The 18,818-nt window shown below is 40.3% G+C and overlaps 1 protein-coding gene across 1 annotated transcript in view; it reads left to right on the forward strand.

The window, feature by feature from the left end:
- Nucleotides 1–2,850: 2,850 nt before the first annotated feature.
- Nucleotides 2,851–18,818, forward strand: part of LOC134543193 (heat shock protein 70 B2-like) — a 39,527-nt gene continuing 23,559 nt past the window's right edge. Inside the window, exon 1 of the mRNA XM_063388088.1 lies at nt 2,851–3,197. Within this exon, the coding sequence (XP_063244158.1) occupies nt 3,024–3,197 (174 nt within the window). The 5' untranslated portion in view covers nt 2,851–3,023. The remainder of the gene's footprint in view (nt 3,198–18,818) is intronic.

The raw sequence follows: 18,818 nt of genomic DNA on the forward strand, positions 1-18,818 counted from the left end.
TCTCACAATCACACTGCTCGTATCTAGCTCAGAGCTCAAGTATTTGAAGGAGAATAAGTTAGTTATGTCGAGTTCACTTGAAATTGAACACTAATGTTTGTAATAAATGTAAGTTAAATAAGACTGTTTCTGAGCCTGGAAGAAAACAGGAAGAGCAGATAATATTCAATTTGGGTGTTTAAAACACATTTACTGAGGTGAATCATACGATACGTAATTATTATTGCTTTACCCGGCAATATGATGGCCACAGTAATAAAATATTATACTCTGTAAGAACTTCAAAAGATATTTAGTGTTAGCAGATAGTATGTACGAAAATGAGATAATCTTTAATTGTGTGTTATGGCAGGCTAGTATGAGAGTACGATTGCAATACAATAATGAACGCATCAAAATCACTCCATCAATCGTTTACATAAGCTGGGTATTTTAAACAAAATAACAATAAAACAATACAATAATAAAAATATTGATATTCAATATGTTAACGATATTTTAATATCTGTACTTAATTGCTGACAAGTAATGCATTAATATGACTTTTGCATATACTGGTAAATTACCTAGATCAATGTTCAAATAATACTTACTTTTAAAGGTGTAATGTACAATAACTTTAAAGTTATGACTATAATGAGCAAAACTCATGTGTATTCAAAATAGCAACTATAACTTGGCTTTGGTTGTGACGATGGTGGTGTCATAACCTCACAATTTACGCACACTTCGAACGGAATTTGCGTAAATCTATAAATGGGCAGTAATGAATGTCTTCGTCTTCTGGACCTCTGAACGAATCTTACGGCGATCAGGATAGCAGGGCTATATAGCTGGATGAAAATTCTAATACTACGATTAAAGTTCAGGAATTGAAGTTGGCTATCAGCGGCTGCAAACTCCTCTACATGGAAAGAGCGCACCAAATATGTATGCGCAGGACCGGTTTCTTCTTGCACTATATATATGGGCTTTGACCGCAGAAGGAATACGAAATCGCTTCGGCATCCTTCGTCTGACGTAAGCTAAATCAGACATCCTGGTTATGAAACTTGGTAGAAGATTTAGCTACCCTTGCGGTTGACGCGAGTCTTCTTGTATCCAGCGCGTGGTCCCGTAGGAATCGGGACCGCCCCACGCACGGGAGACGTCTTGCCCGATACAAGCTCTGGACTCACCTCTTTCTCATTATTGAGAAAAAGAAAAATTATATTTAAATATAGCTGGCATATCAAGGAGTAACAGTGCTATAAGAAAGAATCGATGACACAATTACTACCTGGCCGGCTTTGAAAAGGTGTATCTGAAAGAAGAATTATGTTTTGATGCAGCATAGCTTAAAAAGGAATACTATATCATCCAAATATGCTTGAAAACCAAAATAAATAACATCAAAGTGAATTATCTAAATGAAATGACATGGCTAGGTATTGGGTTGCTCACTATGCAATTGTACGAATCTTAAATCATAAGTTTAAAATTTTCATGATTTAAACTTTAAATATACATCATTTCAAAATAATAATTAAAATATCTTGTAAACATGATTGGCAAGTGAACTAATTTGGCAAATAAATTTTTGGCTCATTTAAGAACAGCAAGATACTTGTACCTACCAGCTTTTTTTTTAACCAGTAACCCAACGTAATATTAGGAAAAAATAAAATGTTGTTTCGGGACGGGCCCTGACACCCTCTCCCTTCTACTCACCTCCGAAATTTCTCACTCGCTTCTTTCAGCTAAATTGTAAAATATATGGGTGGAAATTACTAATGCAGATCTGTGTCCTTGGGTGGCCGTGTTCGCTAACGCGTCCCAACATCCAGATTTAAAATAATGTTATGGATATATGTCATTGGCTGTATACAATGGTTGGCATAGAAAATGTTCAAGGAGAGGCAACAAAGATGAATACATAAACACACGGAGAACAAGTCAGTGTCAGCTGATGTAAAATGCTACATGCTTGGACAACACAGGTAATTCTTTGAAAGTTAGAAGAAAAAAATTATAGCACAAACGAACTCAAAGTTGACAAAGACGAGACAGTTGTAACAAGAAAGTAAATACAGTTGTGTGGGATCGGGAGAGGGAATACAACCTTGGACTTAACCAGCTATGAAACTTCACTGATAATAATCTTGAAAACACCATGACAGCACGGTTGAACACCGTAGGTTTTTTTTTTTTTTTAAGGCAAGACAGTTGTAACGTTTCAGGAACTGTCATCAGCAGCACCCGTCATCAAGCACAGGCAGACTTACCCTCCTCGCTGCAAGAATCACTCAAAGCTCCAACATCGTGGCATGACTAACATTTACGAACATTCAGCAGGCTCTCCAATGACACGGATTGTACGGACACTGAAATGTAGTGTAAAACTGTGGAGACGTTTATTTATTTATTTATTTTTTATGTGCAACATCTTAGCTCACGGTATACGGCATTTGGTGGGATTAATTTCTTAGAAATCTGCCTTAAAATTTTGTCTCTATTCGAACATAGTATGCTACATATTTAATGAAAGGTATTGTTTTTAATAGTGACCGATTGTTATAAATAGTTTCTTCTGTGAAATAATAATTGGTGTTTAGAACATTTTTTTCTTTTCTTTCAGAGTGTGTAAAACTGTACGAATAGTGGCAATATACACTTGCATGGCCCTGGAAAAACAATTGTAAAATTAGAACAAAAAGTATATACTGAAACTAATTATAATTATCTATGGTTCAGTATCAATCTGGCAACAGTGTGCGCAATCAGCTCTGTACCGTAATCTAAGCGTGAGACAGGCCTGGAGACGGGGCGGGAGAGAGGGAGGGATAGTGGCTGGGGAAGGGATAGTTCTCCCGACGCCCGTGACATACAGAAATACCACGGCGCGGGACGCAGCGCCGCCGTCGCCGCCGCCGCCTGCTGGACAATTTTGGAAGCTGCGGCGATATAAGGCGGTCTCCGGCGGGCCGGGCGGCGGCAGTCAGTCCGTGTCGCGGCGCAGACGAGGCAAAAGAAGGCAGCGAACCATGGGCAAAGTGCCGGCGGTTGGGATCGACCTGGGCACCACGTACTCGTGCGTGGGCGTCTGGCAGCACGGCAAGGTGGAGATCATCGCCAACGACCAGGGCAACCGCACCACGCCCAGCTACGTGGCCTTCACGGACACGGAGCGCCTCATCGGCGACGCGGCCAAGAGCCAGGTGAGCGCGCGGCCCCTGGGTTCGACCCCCGCGCACTGTGCGCTCCGCATTCTACTACTGTCGGATACGGTCACGACTTCTTTTTTTACCCCACAAGTAACAGTTGCTTGGCTTGTGGGCTATAGCCGCGTCGAATGGGAAGATTTCACCGACGTTTCGTTCGACATTAAAGTAGCTGCCCCATACCCCCACCCCTCACCACCATTCCCCAAATCACCCCATTTCCGTTACTTCCTCAAGCTGCAGCATCACTGATCACACCTGAATCATCTTTTAACTTTCCAGACGAATGCCGGTACTGTTATATCCTACATTCACTTATATTATCCTCATCAGCGAGGGTCATGGGCTCGCCCCCCCCCCCCCCCCCCCCCACTTCTTCACCGTCCTACGGTATGACTCGATTTATTAGAACAGAGACGGTTAACCATGTGGTTTGGGCCCCAGCATTAATCGTGTGTGCGTAAAACTGTATCGTAAAACCTATATTTTTTGGCTTTTTGATGTGTAATATCTTAGCTCTCGGTACACGGCATACGACGGAAGTCAAGGAACGGAAATGTGTAACAACCATGGTGCTGCCATCTGTGGCGAATGGCGCGAAACAAAGTTCATGTAGAACAAAGGGAAACATTATAGTATTAACGGGAGAGACAAGACCACTATGCACGCCAGGTTCGGAGCGGACTGGCGGCCACGCACGGCCACTGACGTCATGCGCCGTCCATTGACGTAAGGCATGCCACGTAAGGCTCCCAGCGAACCGTCCCGCTCCGGGCTATTATCACCTTTAGCGGCCTGGGAATTCCGGGCTTACAGAGGCCTTCGCGTGAAGTGGCGTGAATAAGCGTCGCTGTTCTGGGTGTTTCGGGCTTCGGGTCGGCTCGGGATGACGCGACACGTCACAGCCGCTCTCGTCCCTTCGAGAAGGACGCCGCGGGTATATAAGCGACGACGCCGGCCTCCGCGGGAGTTCCGAGGGTTCGGAGAGTTCTGAGAGGAGTCATACTGGCGATACCAGTGCGATCAGCGAGGGGTAAAGAGGGCAAGTGGCCCTTGCTGAGCTAACCGGACCTATCGGGAGGCTATACCTGTGAGAAGGCTGAGCGAGCCAATCGGGTGCGACGAGCGATAGTCGAGGACTGTGCTGCGGCGCGGCGTGGAGTGTGCGAAGGAAGCGGTCAGATGCGGACAGAAGAGCGAGCCACTGTCGAGCCAAGCTACAGTGGAAAGTTTTAATGTTTCAATGATCAGTGTAAGACTAATTGTTGTGGACAGAAATCTTGAGTGCAGTAATTAAATTTATAGTGTTAGACAGTAATAAATGAAACTGTACTAATTAATTGGGCTATCCCTTACAAACCCAGTAGTTCTTCCCACATTATATTCACAACAGTATTAACTGTTTAATGGATTTTAACAAGATGAGCAGTATTTTCATTAAATTCGTTGTAAAAAATCAGGTACAAAGCCAGGGTTTATTTTTTTTCCAAGTCTTTTTCGCTTTTATCTGAGCCGTTTCATTATAAAGATTAAAATTTCTGTACGGAAATCGAGCGATTCGATAGTGGAAGTAGGCGCTCTGGCAGCGAATTCTAGCGACGGGTGCAGAAACTATGTGTGATTCGCGTCCAGAAGTGTAGTTGGAAACCAAATGTGCATATATTTATCATGCTCGGCATTATTTTTAATAATTCTAAGTTAAATTTCATGTTCGAGTTTCGTATTATAAGTGTATTTTGCTACACGAGAACACGCGAATTTGCTCGTTACCGAGGTTTGATGTTACACATATATGGCGAGTACTGAAACTCACATTTATTTTGTAAGAAATCGAGACAACGGTTCATCAGACAGCGAGTGTCGCAGTGGCGAGATACTGGACTCTCAGTCCAGAGGACCTGCGTTCGAATCGCGTTCCACCGATATTGATTGAAGTTTCCCACGGGTTCCCGAAGTAACTCCCAGCAAATGCCGGGATAGTTCCTTACTGCATATCTACGAACAGGCGATGGCTGATTTCCTTTCGCAATTATTTCCCTGAACTGCATTGTATTAAGTCTGTCTCTTAGTGGCCTCGTTGTCGACGGGACGTAAAACGATAATTAATAAATATAAATTTCGTAGCTTCATGGTGGGTCCGGAGGGGTCGTTACCACAACGCCGAAATGCCACAACGCCGAACGTACAATAACGCCGAACGTATAATAACGCCGAATGCCAAATTTACCGCAACGCCGACAGCTAGAAAACTGCTGTGTACCACAACGCCGAAATACAGTAACGCCGAAAAATGTTGCTGGGGGAAAAGGGGGGGGGGGACCACAGGAGCAAAATGAAAAACAACTGGATGAATTTGTGTGCTAACGTTACCTAACCTAACCTTTGTGGCAGTGCTGCAATGACATTTTTCGGCGTTAATGTATTTCGGCGTTGTGGTAATTCGACGTTGTGGTACACAGCAGTTTTCTAGCTGTCGGCGTTGTAGTCAATTTGGCATTCGGCGTTATGGTTTTCGGCGTTTTTTGTACGTTCGGCGTTGTGGTATTTCGGCGTTGTGGTGCGTCCCCGGTCCGGAGTTACTGTACGTCAATGAACTCCGTCCAGCTCTACTGGCGGTGTGTCGGGAGTGAGTCATCGGCCCGGCACGCCTGCCTCCTTCAAAGGTTCGACTCCGCTCCGAGCAGCCTCCAGACCCGCGTGTTCCCCCCCTCCCCCGTACGACCGCCCGCATTGCACCCAGCACACTCCTGTTTACCTTTTACGGTCGCCACGACCTGCCACACGTAGCACGCAGGACCGTGTGACTCCCGGAACTAGATGGTGTTTCCGCTCGTCATTCAGGGCTGCGCTTATCTGAGCGGGGTAGTAGGTAAACATGAGGGAGAAAAGTGTGTCTACTTCCGCCCCCCCCGCCCCCCCCAAGCCAACCATCCGTCCTATCATCGTTCGTTCCCCACATTTATATTAAATGAAAACTTTTCTAAAAGATAAGCATTGCACTAAATTGTTTTTTTTTTTCGTTAACAGATCCTGTTTTTGATCATGATTATCAAATAATAATATTTTTTTACATAATTGCAATATGTCCCCGCTAGATATATAAAAAAAATTATTCCCCCCTCTACCCACCTTCACAACCCTCTCTCAAAGATTAGTTGGCACGTCTCTGCTTCGACATGTGTGTCTCGACATGTCGGCCTTGAGATTTTGCCGTCAATGCGTCTATAACCGACGTGTCAGACCTGGTGTGTTTTCCTCGAAACCACAGTGCAAAATTCCAATTCAATAAGGTTGGTATTCGGAGACGTTCGGGTATAAAGCAGCGATTCAGCACCTAGCTCGCGGTTCGTAGTCCATAACGTCTCCAAACCGAATCCCAGATTGGCAGCCGTTTTAATACACGTTGACTTGTCCGAGGCTAGGAACAGCTGAATATCGTGGAACGAGCATTCTACCTTGCGCGCCATTGTCGGTGGATAAAAGGCCTCCCTTTGCACATTTGTTTGTTTACGTTTACGTCAGAATAATTAAATACGACATAAAGTAGCGTGTCTGGTTGATATCTGATAAAAGTTTTTTTTTTTTTCGAATGGTTCACCGACACAAAAAAAAAATGTAATCGTAAAGAAAAAAACCGACGCTTTTTCTAACATCCAGAAAAAATACCGTGAGTTGCAGTTACGTACAAAAGAGTACGGCAGCATTGTCTCGGGGACAAAGGAAAAACATTTTTTTTTTTAATTACACGCCATCATACAATTACAAGGCGTTTTTCACATCTTGCAATCCGCAACGGGGTCGCTGATGACGAAATCTTCTAATTTCTGATGAATATTCAGACTTACAGTGTTCATGCAACCCGCGCCATCACATGAAACTTCAAAATGGTCTTTGTCATGTAAGAATTCAAATGTAAATACAAATAGGCAGGCCCCGATTCAACGTTTTTGTGGCAGGTGTAGCATATGGCATGCGTTAAACTTATATTTTGTCTTGGAATGTATGCCAAGGATATTATTTATTTATTCTAAGTCATCGCATGTTTAAAATAAATTCAAAGAACTTGTAAATATTTATTTTTAACACCATGTCCGCTTTTACATTTCGCCCTTGAAATGTTTGTTGATCCAAATTTCAAAACAATATCGACCCATCAACGTCCTAACTTGTCGATGTCGAAATCGACTGCGCTACTCGCAGGTCGACTGAACTAGATCGTCAGCTCACGTCAGGGTGAATTTTGTCTAACAACCTGAACCACGACATTTTAATAGCGATATAAATAAATACGTTGCTGCGAGCGTCAAAAAGCTGTGCGATGAAACGGAAATAGAACCCGACACTCTAAATGTAGGTTTAAGATTTTTTCCAGACTTTTTTTTTTAAATTAAAGCTGGACTCACGATGATCTGTCTCATCCGTCCGCCACCCGTCCGTACGTCAATCACATAATCCACTGCCAATCAGATGGACAGTTCCGCCTAAACCTTGCCAAGCTTTAACTCCCAACGGACAGACGGATGAAATAACCTCTAAAATGTTAGCAACATGCTAATTGCCGGCAACCTTTACTATCTCAAAAAAAAAAAAACATGTAAAGTTTTTTATTTGTTTTGCTGCTTCCATTAAATGTTATTATTAACTTACGTGTCAACAAATTTTTAAGTTTGATGTTAAATAAAAATAAATTGCCCGAAGCGAAGACGATTAAGAAATTACGTATATAAAACTGAAAATATATTATTAAATATCAGAGCGTAACAAATAATGAGATTAATGATTTATTAGTGTTTACCTTTGATCGTCAACCTATAAAAGATAAATGTTCACTACTATTCAAGTTGGCAGTTCAAAATGGAAGCATTTGACAGACGGGCGGATCATTGTCAGTCCACCACGGTTACACAGTTCTATGCGGAAGGGTGGTGATCGGTCCCTCTCCCGTACAATTGCCTGGAAAATGAACACGTACAATAACTCTGGATTCAAAGGCAACGAATGTGTTATTTTTTTTAGAGGCTAGTTTTAGATTGTGTGAGTGTTGAGGAACGGGGCGGGCGCCTCCGCACGGCCGCACAGCAGCGTGGGAGTCCGCGGCGACCAGGAATAGCTGCCCGCCTGGCAGTCGGCCCAGCCTCGTGGGCGTCGCGCTGCTTCCTCGCTGGAGCGCGCCATAGACTAGTGACCACGTAGACGGATCTTTGTTTTCTCTGGAGCAGGGCACTTCCACGGAGTTATTGGACTGTCACGAGACGGCATGCTGTGTCGTAGTCAGTCACTTCTTTTTTTTTTTTTTTTTTTTTTTTTACCTCGCCATCGACAAATTGTCCCGCCCCAAACATGGTGCTTGATGACGTAAGTATGAATTAAAGCCTCCGTCGTTAAACACATACACTTTCACAACATGAATAGTAATTTAAAACGATTTTTACAAACACTGCACTTCAGCCAATTTTTTGGGCGTCTGGCCAATATAGCGCAATAATAAGCCGAAGGAAAAAAAACCTGTTTCTCCCAGTTACCGTGCAATAATGTAGACGTGACCACCCCCTAGTCACTTCCTTGATCATGATTTACTATTATAACTGTCAGTATCAGTTGATGTATTTTTCTTTTCTTTTTTTTTCTGGTTTTCGATAAGGAGGTCATTAGCGGAGGGTGGCAACGTCTGCATGATTACATGGTAACCGGATTAAGCCTTTTTTTTCATCTCGTGGGCTGCGCCATTTTGGTTAGACACCCGAAACGCCCCAAGGGTAGTGTTTGTATCGCAGAATCCTTTTTAACAAGTGGCTGTATTTTATGAAAGTCACTGTGTTTAACGCCAAATATACTAGTTCATACTTAGTAAACATCATCAGACGTGGTCAAACACAGTTTCTGCAATGTTTTGGGCGTTACAATATGGCGACGGCGAGGTGAAAACGTTACTTCAAATTCGTCAAAACATGCCTCTCCTGAAATTTACCATCTCCGTGATAATTAAAGACTGGCATACAACACAATGAGTTGTATGCCAATCATTGTTTTCTCATTGACTTTTGTTGGCCATTCGGAGCTCCCTCCCTCTCTTTTCTATGATTCGGAGTAAGACCATGGTAGCTTCTTTTTTGTCTTTTATTTTGGCTGGTTTTGTTGGTTTTTTCCTTTGTTTTTCATAAGTGGTGCCCATGTTTATTCAGTTTATAGCAATCTTTTTTTATTAATGTTGTATGGTTGTTGAAATATTTCTACAGGCTTTTCTATCTCTATATGTTGGCTGTGGTCTCAAATTTGTCGAACTCCTCACTTTGGAAATGGCTGGATGTTAAGCTATGGCAGATTTTTGGCTCTCTTGTCTGTACTTCCTGATGCGTTTTTTTTTATTCTTGTAGTTACCCTTCTTCCTGCCTATCCCATGTAAACCAGGCCACGCAATATGGTACTTTGCAGTTCCCAGCAAGTAGAGTTCGTCTGAGTTTTTATCTTTTACGTGCTATGTAAGTCATACAGATCTGAAAATATAATCATGTGATGTTTGTATGATGAGGATATTTCTCCTTATAAATCTGACTGTCATAACGCTTTGTTTTTGTGTTGTAAGAAGTGTAGTTCAGAAGTCCATAATTTTATCTGTAGAGTTTTAAAAAAAACTTATTTGCAAAAAAACTATATAACGTATTTACAATCCGTTTTCACGTGAAAAAAAATCAATCTTCAGACAACACGATTTGCCTATTTTCAAGAAATTAGGCTTTTAGTAAGCATGACTAATATGGACATTTTCACACTGCTCTATCTTAAACCTTAGAACTGTTTGTAAAACCACCCAAGCCATGTACGCAATGAAATTTATGACACATTTTCGAACTACGTAAGTATAGAGTTTTCGGAAATTGCTAGGCATAAATCCAATGGGTGACGAAGAATGTCAAAAAGTTTTTTTTTTTTTTTTTTTTGCTTGGTGAGAAATGTTCGGAGACCCAGCCCTGTAAAGTGATCGGCGTCAACAGCAGCAATAAAATTAAATATTTCGCGTGTATCTAGGCGCTGCGGCGCGGCGTGGGAACAGGGTGACGTGGTTCGCAGGTTGCTCTGCGTAATGGCGGGTTCGCGCTGTCTAAAGCTGCGCCCTGTCGAGCCGCCTCCTGTCGGTTTTCCTGGCGAACACTAATGTGTTCTCAGTTCACATTAGGACGGCGTCGTGTGTAGTTCGTTTTTTTTTTCTTTCTGCTCGCTAACCTCCTGCCTCCATCGTCTATTCTCTTATACGACCATTGGTTTTATTTAATCGTAATCTATTTAATTAATCTGATTAATATTTATAAAAAAATCTCCACACTGAGATCCTAAAAATTAGAATTGTTTAAAATTAAATTCCTGGAGGGAGAAAATGCGTGCTGACGAATGAAAGAAGGTAAAATGTATGATGGACTCTTACCCGGCGTGAGAAGAACAAAATAAAAAGGCGGGAAGGATTCGAGAAAATGTGGGTGGGGCGCGATACAAATAGCGCCCATCTTTCCATTACCGCTACACGCCTAATCCGATTAGCAACGGCTCCTCGCTACCCCTTTACCCTTCCCCAGCGCTTTGAAATTGAACCCAGCAGAATTCTGTACATATCTCGTGGGTTCGGCACGTCCCCAGAGCCTCGTCAGCATTAAGTGGCGTAACTAGAACGCCATTGTTCTCGGAGCTTCGGTGTCAAGTCGGGGATTCTGATGACGCGACACGTCGGAGGGTTGCAAGACCATTCCAGAACAGGACTTGACAGGTATATAAACGGATAGTCTGGCCTGTAGTGAAGTGAAGAGGGCGTGTGACCCCTTGGTGAGCGAAAATGGACGATGAGCAACGGGCTTCCTGTGCGAAGATTGATGCATCGAGAAACGAAGCATCCGGAACAGTGCTGTGTGAGCGGCGGTCGAGTGAGCAGTGTGAGGCAGTTTGTTGGGACAGAGGTACGCGGTAACAGACGAGCTGTCGTGAGAGCAACTGTCGAGTCGAGCTCCAGTAGGGAGAGTAAATAATCGACTTAATTAATTAAAAAAAAACCTAATTCTGCACTCTAGCGGGTGAAAATTAAACTAACATTGTGGTAGCGCTCTCTAGCAGATCAAAACACGATGGCGGCCTCCAGATGACGAAAACAAGATGGCAGCCTCCAACAGACGCGAACAAGATGGTGGACATGAAGTCATACCAGCCCCATATATATATATATATATTCACACACACACACTTTGGCATTAGTGGTGGGAAGTCAGTCTGTCGGTGGCTTCCGTGGAGGGGGCGCAAAAGACTACCATACTGGAAGACTACCATAATGTCAGTATTCCGCCTGGCCTCTTCGAAAAAGGAGGAAAAGTACCATAACGGAATACTGCCATAATTTCAAAGGACGAGACGGAATACTGCCATACTTTCTTATACACTCCATGGAAAAAGTACAGCGGCATTGCTCTCGAAGTATTGTATAGAATACTTGGTAGATAGCACTGTCAACCATCTATCTTTTTCTCAAGTTAACTTTAAAGCTTACAGATAGCGCTTCTGACGGTGATAGTTGCAATAACAAATCATCTCCAGATCGCGGACGAGAATAAAGAAATGTTTCCAAAAATGTATTATAGGGAGCAGCACTGTATTCTTATTACGATTTAAAAAAAAATACATATGGTAGTTTTCTATTATGGTACTTTTCCTTCTGTTTGGACGAAGGCGACGGAAAAGTACCATGACAAAAATGGACGAAGGGGAATTCTGCCAACACGGAATGAGGAAAACACCCTTACTCATAAAATCGTAATGTAACTAGATCCATATAATTGACATTTTTGCACACTGGAATAATTGAAGTAATTATAGCTCATTATTTAATGACTTCAAATCCAAACAAATATTCTAGGGTTTTCTTATGTAATGTTATCATTATTAGGGTGATATAACACAAAAATCTCAGATAGCCTATTAACGTTTTTAATGAACATATTAAATTTAAGTCTACAAAATGTATATTTATGATGCTGAAATTAAAGGGAAATATTTTTGTGTGGTGTAGTTTGTTGGCACAGGTCAAGCAGAACATGCGCTATAGGAGAGACATAGGCCAGTAAATCCGATGTTGGTGGGCTTTACACAGGTTTGCAGTCTTTCAAAAAGAAGTTTTTTTTTTAAATATAATATTATTCTGTTCCTTTAAAGCTGTCAGAAAAATTGAAATTTTTTTTTTCTTATGACGCATACATACATTAAAAAATAGGTATCATATAAGAACATAGAATAACAACCAATACACATTCAAACAAGACATACAATGATACATATCAATATTAACGACAAAACGCGACACAACACACCACACAGATAAATATAGATGAAGTTCATATTAACTAATTGGTTACTTTGGTTTTCACAAACATCTTAAATAGAAACTAAAATGGTATTTACAAAATAAAAAAGTAGATTATAAAAGTTTTAAATACATTTTTGCTTACGTTTTTTTACCAATGAATGTTTCTAGATTACTAATGGTTTTAAGTGTCACTAATTCTATAATTGCAAGTTTAAATTATTAATCCAAACCGAGATATCATGCCTGAAGCATAATAAATGGCAATAAAACGTAGGCTATACAATAAAATGTGTATCAATGTTTGAACGTCTAGTAAATAGAACATGCAAATTAAAATGATATAGGAATGTAGCATATTTAAAGTACTGAATTTTAAAATATTATTAAAAGAATTTTTTCTGCATACTTTCAGATATATTACAATCAAAATTAATTATTTAATTACAAATTACAACACAATATTCTACTTCATAGCTAATCAATTTGAAGAACAACGTATACAATCAGGTATTGATGCACAGAAAGTTATGAATTGAATAAGACCTAAGATTTTCAAGTGCAACTAATAGTAGGCATTATCTACATGTTGGTAAAAAATATCAAACTTGGCATCCACTATAACTCGAATGTATTAAAAGTGGACACTACGTTTAATTTGTTATACAATAAATGCTATCGTAATTCAGATACGTTTGTTAACTTAAAAACCAGATCTGGACAGCTGAAATATCTTGCTGGATACTTTCACAAAAATAGACTTTTTTTTTCCTTCAGCATCCTTTCTTGATCAATTCCAATTACAGTTGGAATATCATTTATTAAATATTAAAGAGTAATCGAGATAAACTACTTTGCGGAACACCTAATACACTGAAATTGCATTTGCAAATTTGACAGCATAGCGTCTATTTGTAAGATAATTCAAACGCATTGCATAATGTAACCAAAAATAATATTTTTTTATAATAACATTATGTTGGAAAGTGCTCATGTTGAAATATATAGAATATTTTATTTATAATTGGATGTTATACTGGCGCATACGAGCGCACACACACACATAAACATATTACTGCGTGTGTTAAAGACGATCTTCCTGATTGAAAACTACGTGGTTTTTCAGAAATAAAACTACATAACAAAGGAATGGGTCAATAGTTTGTGACTAAAATTTAACTGTCAATAATATTCAAGAAAATATATACCGATAAATTGTTTAACAAGCAACATCTGTATACAACAACTCACTGACTGATACACACTTAATTCAAATATTTTATGTACAAAAGCAAATTTTTTTTTAAAATATTTATGTGAACATTATTTATAACATGTTGGAATGATAATGCTACAGTTACTAAAAACTTAAACGCTACAAAACTAAAAAACCGAAAAAAAAAAAAAAAAAATATTTTTGCAAAACTCCGTTCCCCCGGAGAAACCCCCGGAATGGCCACCGCATGGGGAGCCCAAGAAAAGATACGGGCTCCCCATTTGGAAGCCACCTGGAAGGTTTTTTTCTGTTCCACCCACCGTTTCTTTGGTAACCAGACTTCTTACAAGGGATTGTATTCCTACCAGAGAAAATGCCACAAAAATATTTCCCTCGCATTTCAGCATCTTAAAAACACATTTTGTAGACTTTAAATAATTTAATATGGACATTAAAAAAATTAATATCTAAGTTTTTTGTGTTCTATAAACCTAAAAATGAAAACAGTACATAAGAAAACCCTTGAATAATTGCGTTTGATTTGCACTCGTTAGATAATGTTCTACAATTACTTCAATTATTCCAGTGTGCAAAAACGTAAATTCTATGAAGCTGGTTACATTACGATTTTACGAGTAAGGCCGTTTCCTTCATTCCTAATTCATTTTGGCAGAATTCTCCTTCGTGCATGGAAAACTACCGTATCTTTTTTTTTTTAATCGTCGTAATAAGATTATATTGCTGCTCCCTATAAAACACTTTTGCAAACATTTCTTTCTTCTCGTCCGCGATCTGGAAATAATTTGTTATTGCAACTATCACCGTCAAAATGGCTATCTGTAAGCTTTAAAGTTACCATAACAAACAGCTAGAGGGTAGACAGCGCTACCTAACGAGTATTCTATACACTACTTCGAGGAAAATGCCGCTGTACTCTTTCGATAGAGTGTATAAGACAATATGGCAGAATTACACCTCGTCCTTTAAAATATGGCAGTTTTCCGTTATGGTACTTTTCCGCCTTTTTCGAAGAGGCCAGGCGGAATACTGTCATTGTGGTAGTTTTCCAGAATGGTAGTCTTCCGTCGGCCATTCCGTGGAGGAAGGATCTGTCGCCATTTTTATTTTATCCTCACCAGGTTAGAACTGGAAATTTTGTGTGATTTTTTTATGTATTTTCATACGGTCTTCTTCACGGTCGTATCCCTACATTGCCCGAACGTCTTGGAACACCGGCCTAGATCAGGGGCTCAACAACTAAATTTCCAAAGAGGGGGAGGGGGGGTCAGTATACCTTTTTATAAAGGATCATCGATCCCCCATATTGAAGCGGGGGGTCCGTGGGTCCTCCCCCGGGATAATTTGTATTTCATGGTGGAAAATGGTGCTATTTAAGCAGTTTTATTGACTAAAAATTGATTACACAGCACTTTCTTTGCCCCCGTTTTCCCCCACTTCAAGCTTTCAGAAGGAAGGGGGGCAAAATACCCTTTCCCCCCCCCCCCCTTGTTGTTGCGCCCCTGGCCTAGATGCGCACTGCAACGTAAGGTCGAAAAGTGCCACGGCAGGGGAATGGCGGTGTCGAAGACCTCTCCACGCAGCGCTGCTTCGCGTCGGCCGGCTCCCTGGCACACTTTCAGAGGACCGTCGTTAATTATACACGCCGCGCCCGCGCCTCTGACCACTCCGCTCCCGCGGCGTCGTCGCCCGGTTACAACCACTCTGGAGCGGTCTTCTGTCCGAGAGGTCGTGACCCGCCCTGCGTCGCGTGTCTGCGCGAGGTCTCCCGAAACAAACACTGATTTTTTTTTTTTTTTTTGGCAAATGGATCAGAAATATTCACGTAAATTTACACACCTTTTTTAAATTTGTACATTTACATGAAAACAACCTGTATCACTACAAAACAGTGTGCGCAGTAATACTGGGTTCTCTACTCTAAAAGTTGAAGTTACATACTTGTAAACCGTTCCCTGGATAGCTTTCCAGTACTAACTACGCACATAAAAATCTTGCTACAGAAAAAATAAAGTTAAATTGTTGAATATTCGATAATCTTTTCCATGATTTAAAAAAAAAAATTAGCTTTCATGAAACATCAATAAGAATACGTAAGAAGTACTCAGTAAATAACTCGAAAAACGTTATTTCGTACATGCACGTGTTGGACAAAGTTACAGTATTAGTGTAATATTACAAGCTAATTTTTTATTTTGGAAACTGGTTTCCGCAGGAATCTTGTAAAAATACAGAATTTTTTTCATTTCTGTGCAGGCTGACAGCTTCAACCGGGCGTACGACGGAGGGGGGGGGGGGGTGGTGGGGAAATTTGAAAATAAAACAGCGGGCAAAGAGGTTCTGTCCCCTTCCTGCCCACGAAATGAAGTCCTGAGTAGCTCCAACCGGAGCCGTGAGACAGAAGTACGGCGTTAAATTATTGTACAGCGCTTCAGGTTATTAACCATACATGGGGCTACATGCTTAACTTGTGTGCTGCGAGGATGTTGAAAGGCAGTGACATCATCGCTGGTAGCACTTTAACTCAGGACATTTGTAGTCACCAAGCTTCGCAGCGAATTTTCGAAGTCGGTTATTTCGCAATCCCCGTCAAAACTTATTATTATACAGGCACAAAACAGGAGGTTAGGGTCCGCATTCAGCGGCCTGGGAATCCTCCGGGGCCTCGGGGTTCGATGCCAAGTTCGGGCGCTCGGCCCCTGGGTCCGCTACTGGCGATGTTGATATCCCTGTTAGTTAGTCAACAATGGCTGCTAGGGGTCGCTTCATTAAGCAATTTATCTGAGCACTTCTGGCGAGTTACGTGCCTGGCGACCGGACCCATGTTAAACGGGAAGCCTAAATATCCATTGGCCTTCGACCATTCCCGAACATACCCGAAGTTCGCTACTCTTTCTTGCAACTCCGCGGTCTGAATTTAAAAATTTAAAAAAAAAAAAACCTGCCATAATTCATGCATAGGAACATGCATTTTTTTTGCGAAAATATTTCGAGACTAGATGAAAGTTAAAACACTCTAGCATTTGTCTGTGATTCGTGATTGGTTAGGTTTCTTTCGGGGACGCGAATCACAGCCATTCTGTGCAGAAGCAAACACGCCCTGAATAAGGTAATTGCTTCTCTTGCAATGCTGATGCTTTATGGCATAGGCCGACTGTGAATTAAAGTCGGCAGTTGTGTAGGCTACTTGTGATCCTGTATACTTCTCGTATCCTTGTGGCATTCTTGGCGAATCTGGACGGGTTCAATGTTGCCCTCTTCAAGCAGTATTAGCCAACCAAAATGGTAGTTATATAAAAAAATTACCGAATTTAATAATTTTTAAAACTTCATTAGTGTCACACTAACTTACGGCAATTTATTTAATGATTCTATCTTTTTTTTTTGAAGTTACGATCGGTATGTATGTATTTGTTGACAATTCCTTATTAATATGTTGAAATATTTATTTTTATTCGATTTTTAATACCGGTAAATTATAAACTGAATGTGATTTTAAGATTCTTTAAATTACTTAAATGTAATATCAAATATAACCCACAAAATGTTTTCAAAATGACGACGTTTCTTCAACTAGAAGCACACGAGAAGTACAGAGATTAGTTTACTTGCATACTTCTCTTCCAGTTCGGACAGCCTTTGTGATGCCACTTCCGGAAACAAGCAAAAAAAAAAAATTTGAATTTTTACAAAACAATAAATATATTGTAATTTTGTACAATACGTGGCTATGTTTTTTTTTGTATACATATATGAAATACGTTTTTCGAGATAATACTGAGCATTTCTTACGGAAATTGGATCATAATTTTATATTTTAATTGATGTTTAATTCAAGCATTAATTTTTATAACCATTGGAAAATAATTGAATAATGGGACTTTATTTTGATTTATAATGCTTATAAATGTGCGCAATTGGTACTGGAAAGCTATCCAGGGAACGGTTTAGAAATAACTTTTAACTATTGGAGGCACTGGGACAACACGCGGCATGAATTACCGTGTAAGTGCTCGAACCCAGTGTCACTACGATACTGTTGATTCCATGTTAATGCGCACATTAAAAAGAAAAAAAATATCTGTAATTTCATCCGAATATTTCTGTTCCATTTGCTTAGAAATAATTACAGTTTTATGTATTTGCGGCCTCAGGTTTTTTTCGTGTTCCTCGCTGGATCACGGAAGTGGGACCACCCCCCCCCCCCCCTACACGTTCTTCGTACAGCGAAATACCACTGGCCCACGTGACGTCGCGACACGCCACTTGGTGGACGAGGGGTTTCTTTTCCCGGGGAAATGTCTTTTTTTCCCCCCCTTAGATTCAATGAATAGTTGCGGCAGTTTTATGCGCTGCTTATAACTAACGTAATAAAAAACGAGATATAGTTGACTGCATATTGTTAAACGAGTTTTAGATCTGTTTCCAAATATATTGGTTTAAGGCCTAATATTTTTAAGCGCATTGCAGTAGTTTCACCTTATGGGTGTGCGTCCCATTTCAGGTCATGATTTTATATTTATATTAATCACTGATAAACTTTTAGACTATTTCAATTGTTTAACTTTCACGAAATGAAAAATATATACAGCACATACTTTTTGCATTATTAGCTGCGCATGTTACATTTTTAACGTTTTTGGGTTGTACAAATAGGGAGAATTTAATTTATTGCAGAACTGAAACTTTTTATGTTTAATTGCAATGTCACTGGCTACTTCGTGATATGGTTAACATTTCTATCACAAAAACTCATTTCATGTTTCTTGGCTGTCAAAATCGTACCAAATTTGAGAATTTTGTAATGCCAGGTAAAATTAATTAATGTTGTCTGAAATAATTTCAAACCATTTCTTGAAGTAGCCAGTGGCATTGCAGTTAAACCTAAAAAGTTTCAGTTCTGCAATAAATTAAATTCTCCTTATTTGTACAACCCAAAAACATTAAAAATGTAACTTTGGCAGCTAATTATGCAAAAAGTATGCGCTGTATATATTTTTCATTTCGTGAAACTTAAACAATTGAAAAAGTCTACAAGTTTATCTGTAAT

Source organism: Bacillus rossius, assembly GCF_032445375.1.
Source record: "Bacillus rossius redtenbacheri isolate Brsri chromosome 9 unlocalized genomic scaffold, Brsri_v3 Brsri_v3_scf9_2, whole genome shotgun sequence".
Classification (NCBI taxonomy): domain Eukaryota; kingdom Metazoa; phylum Arthropoda; class Insecta; order Phasmatodea; family Bacillidae; genus Bacillus; species Bacillus rossius.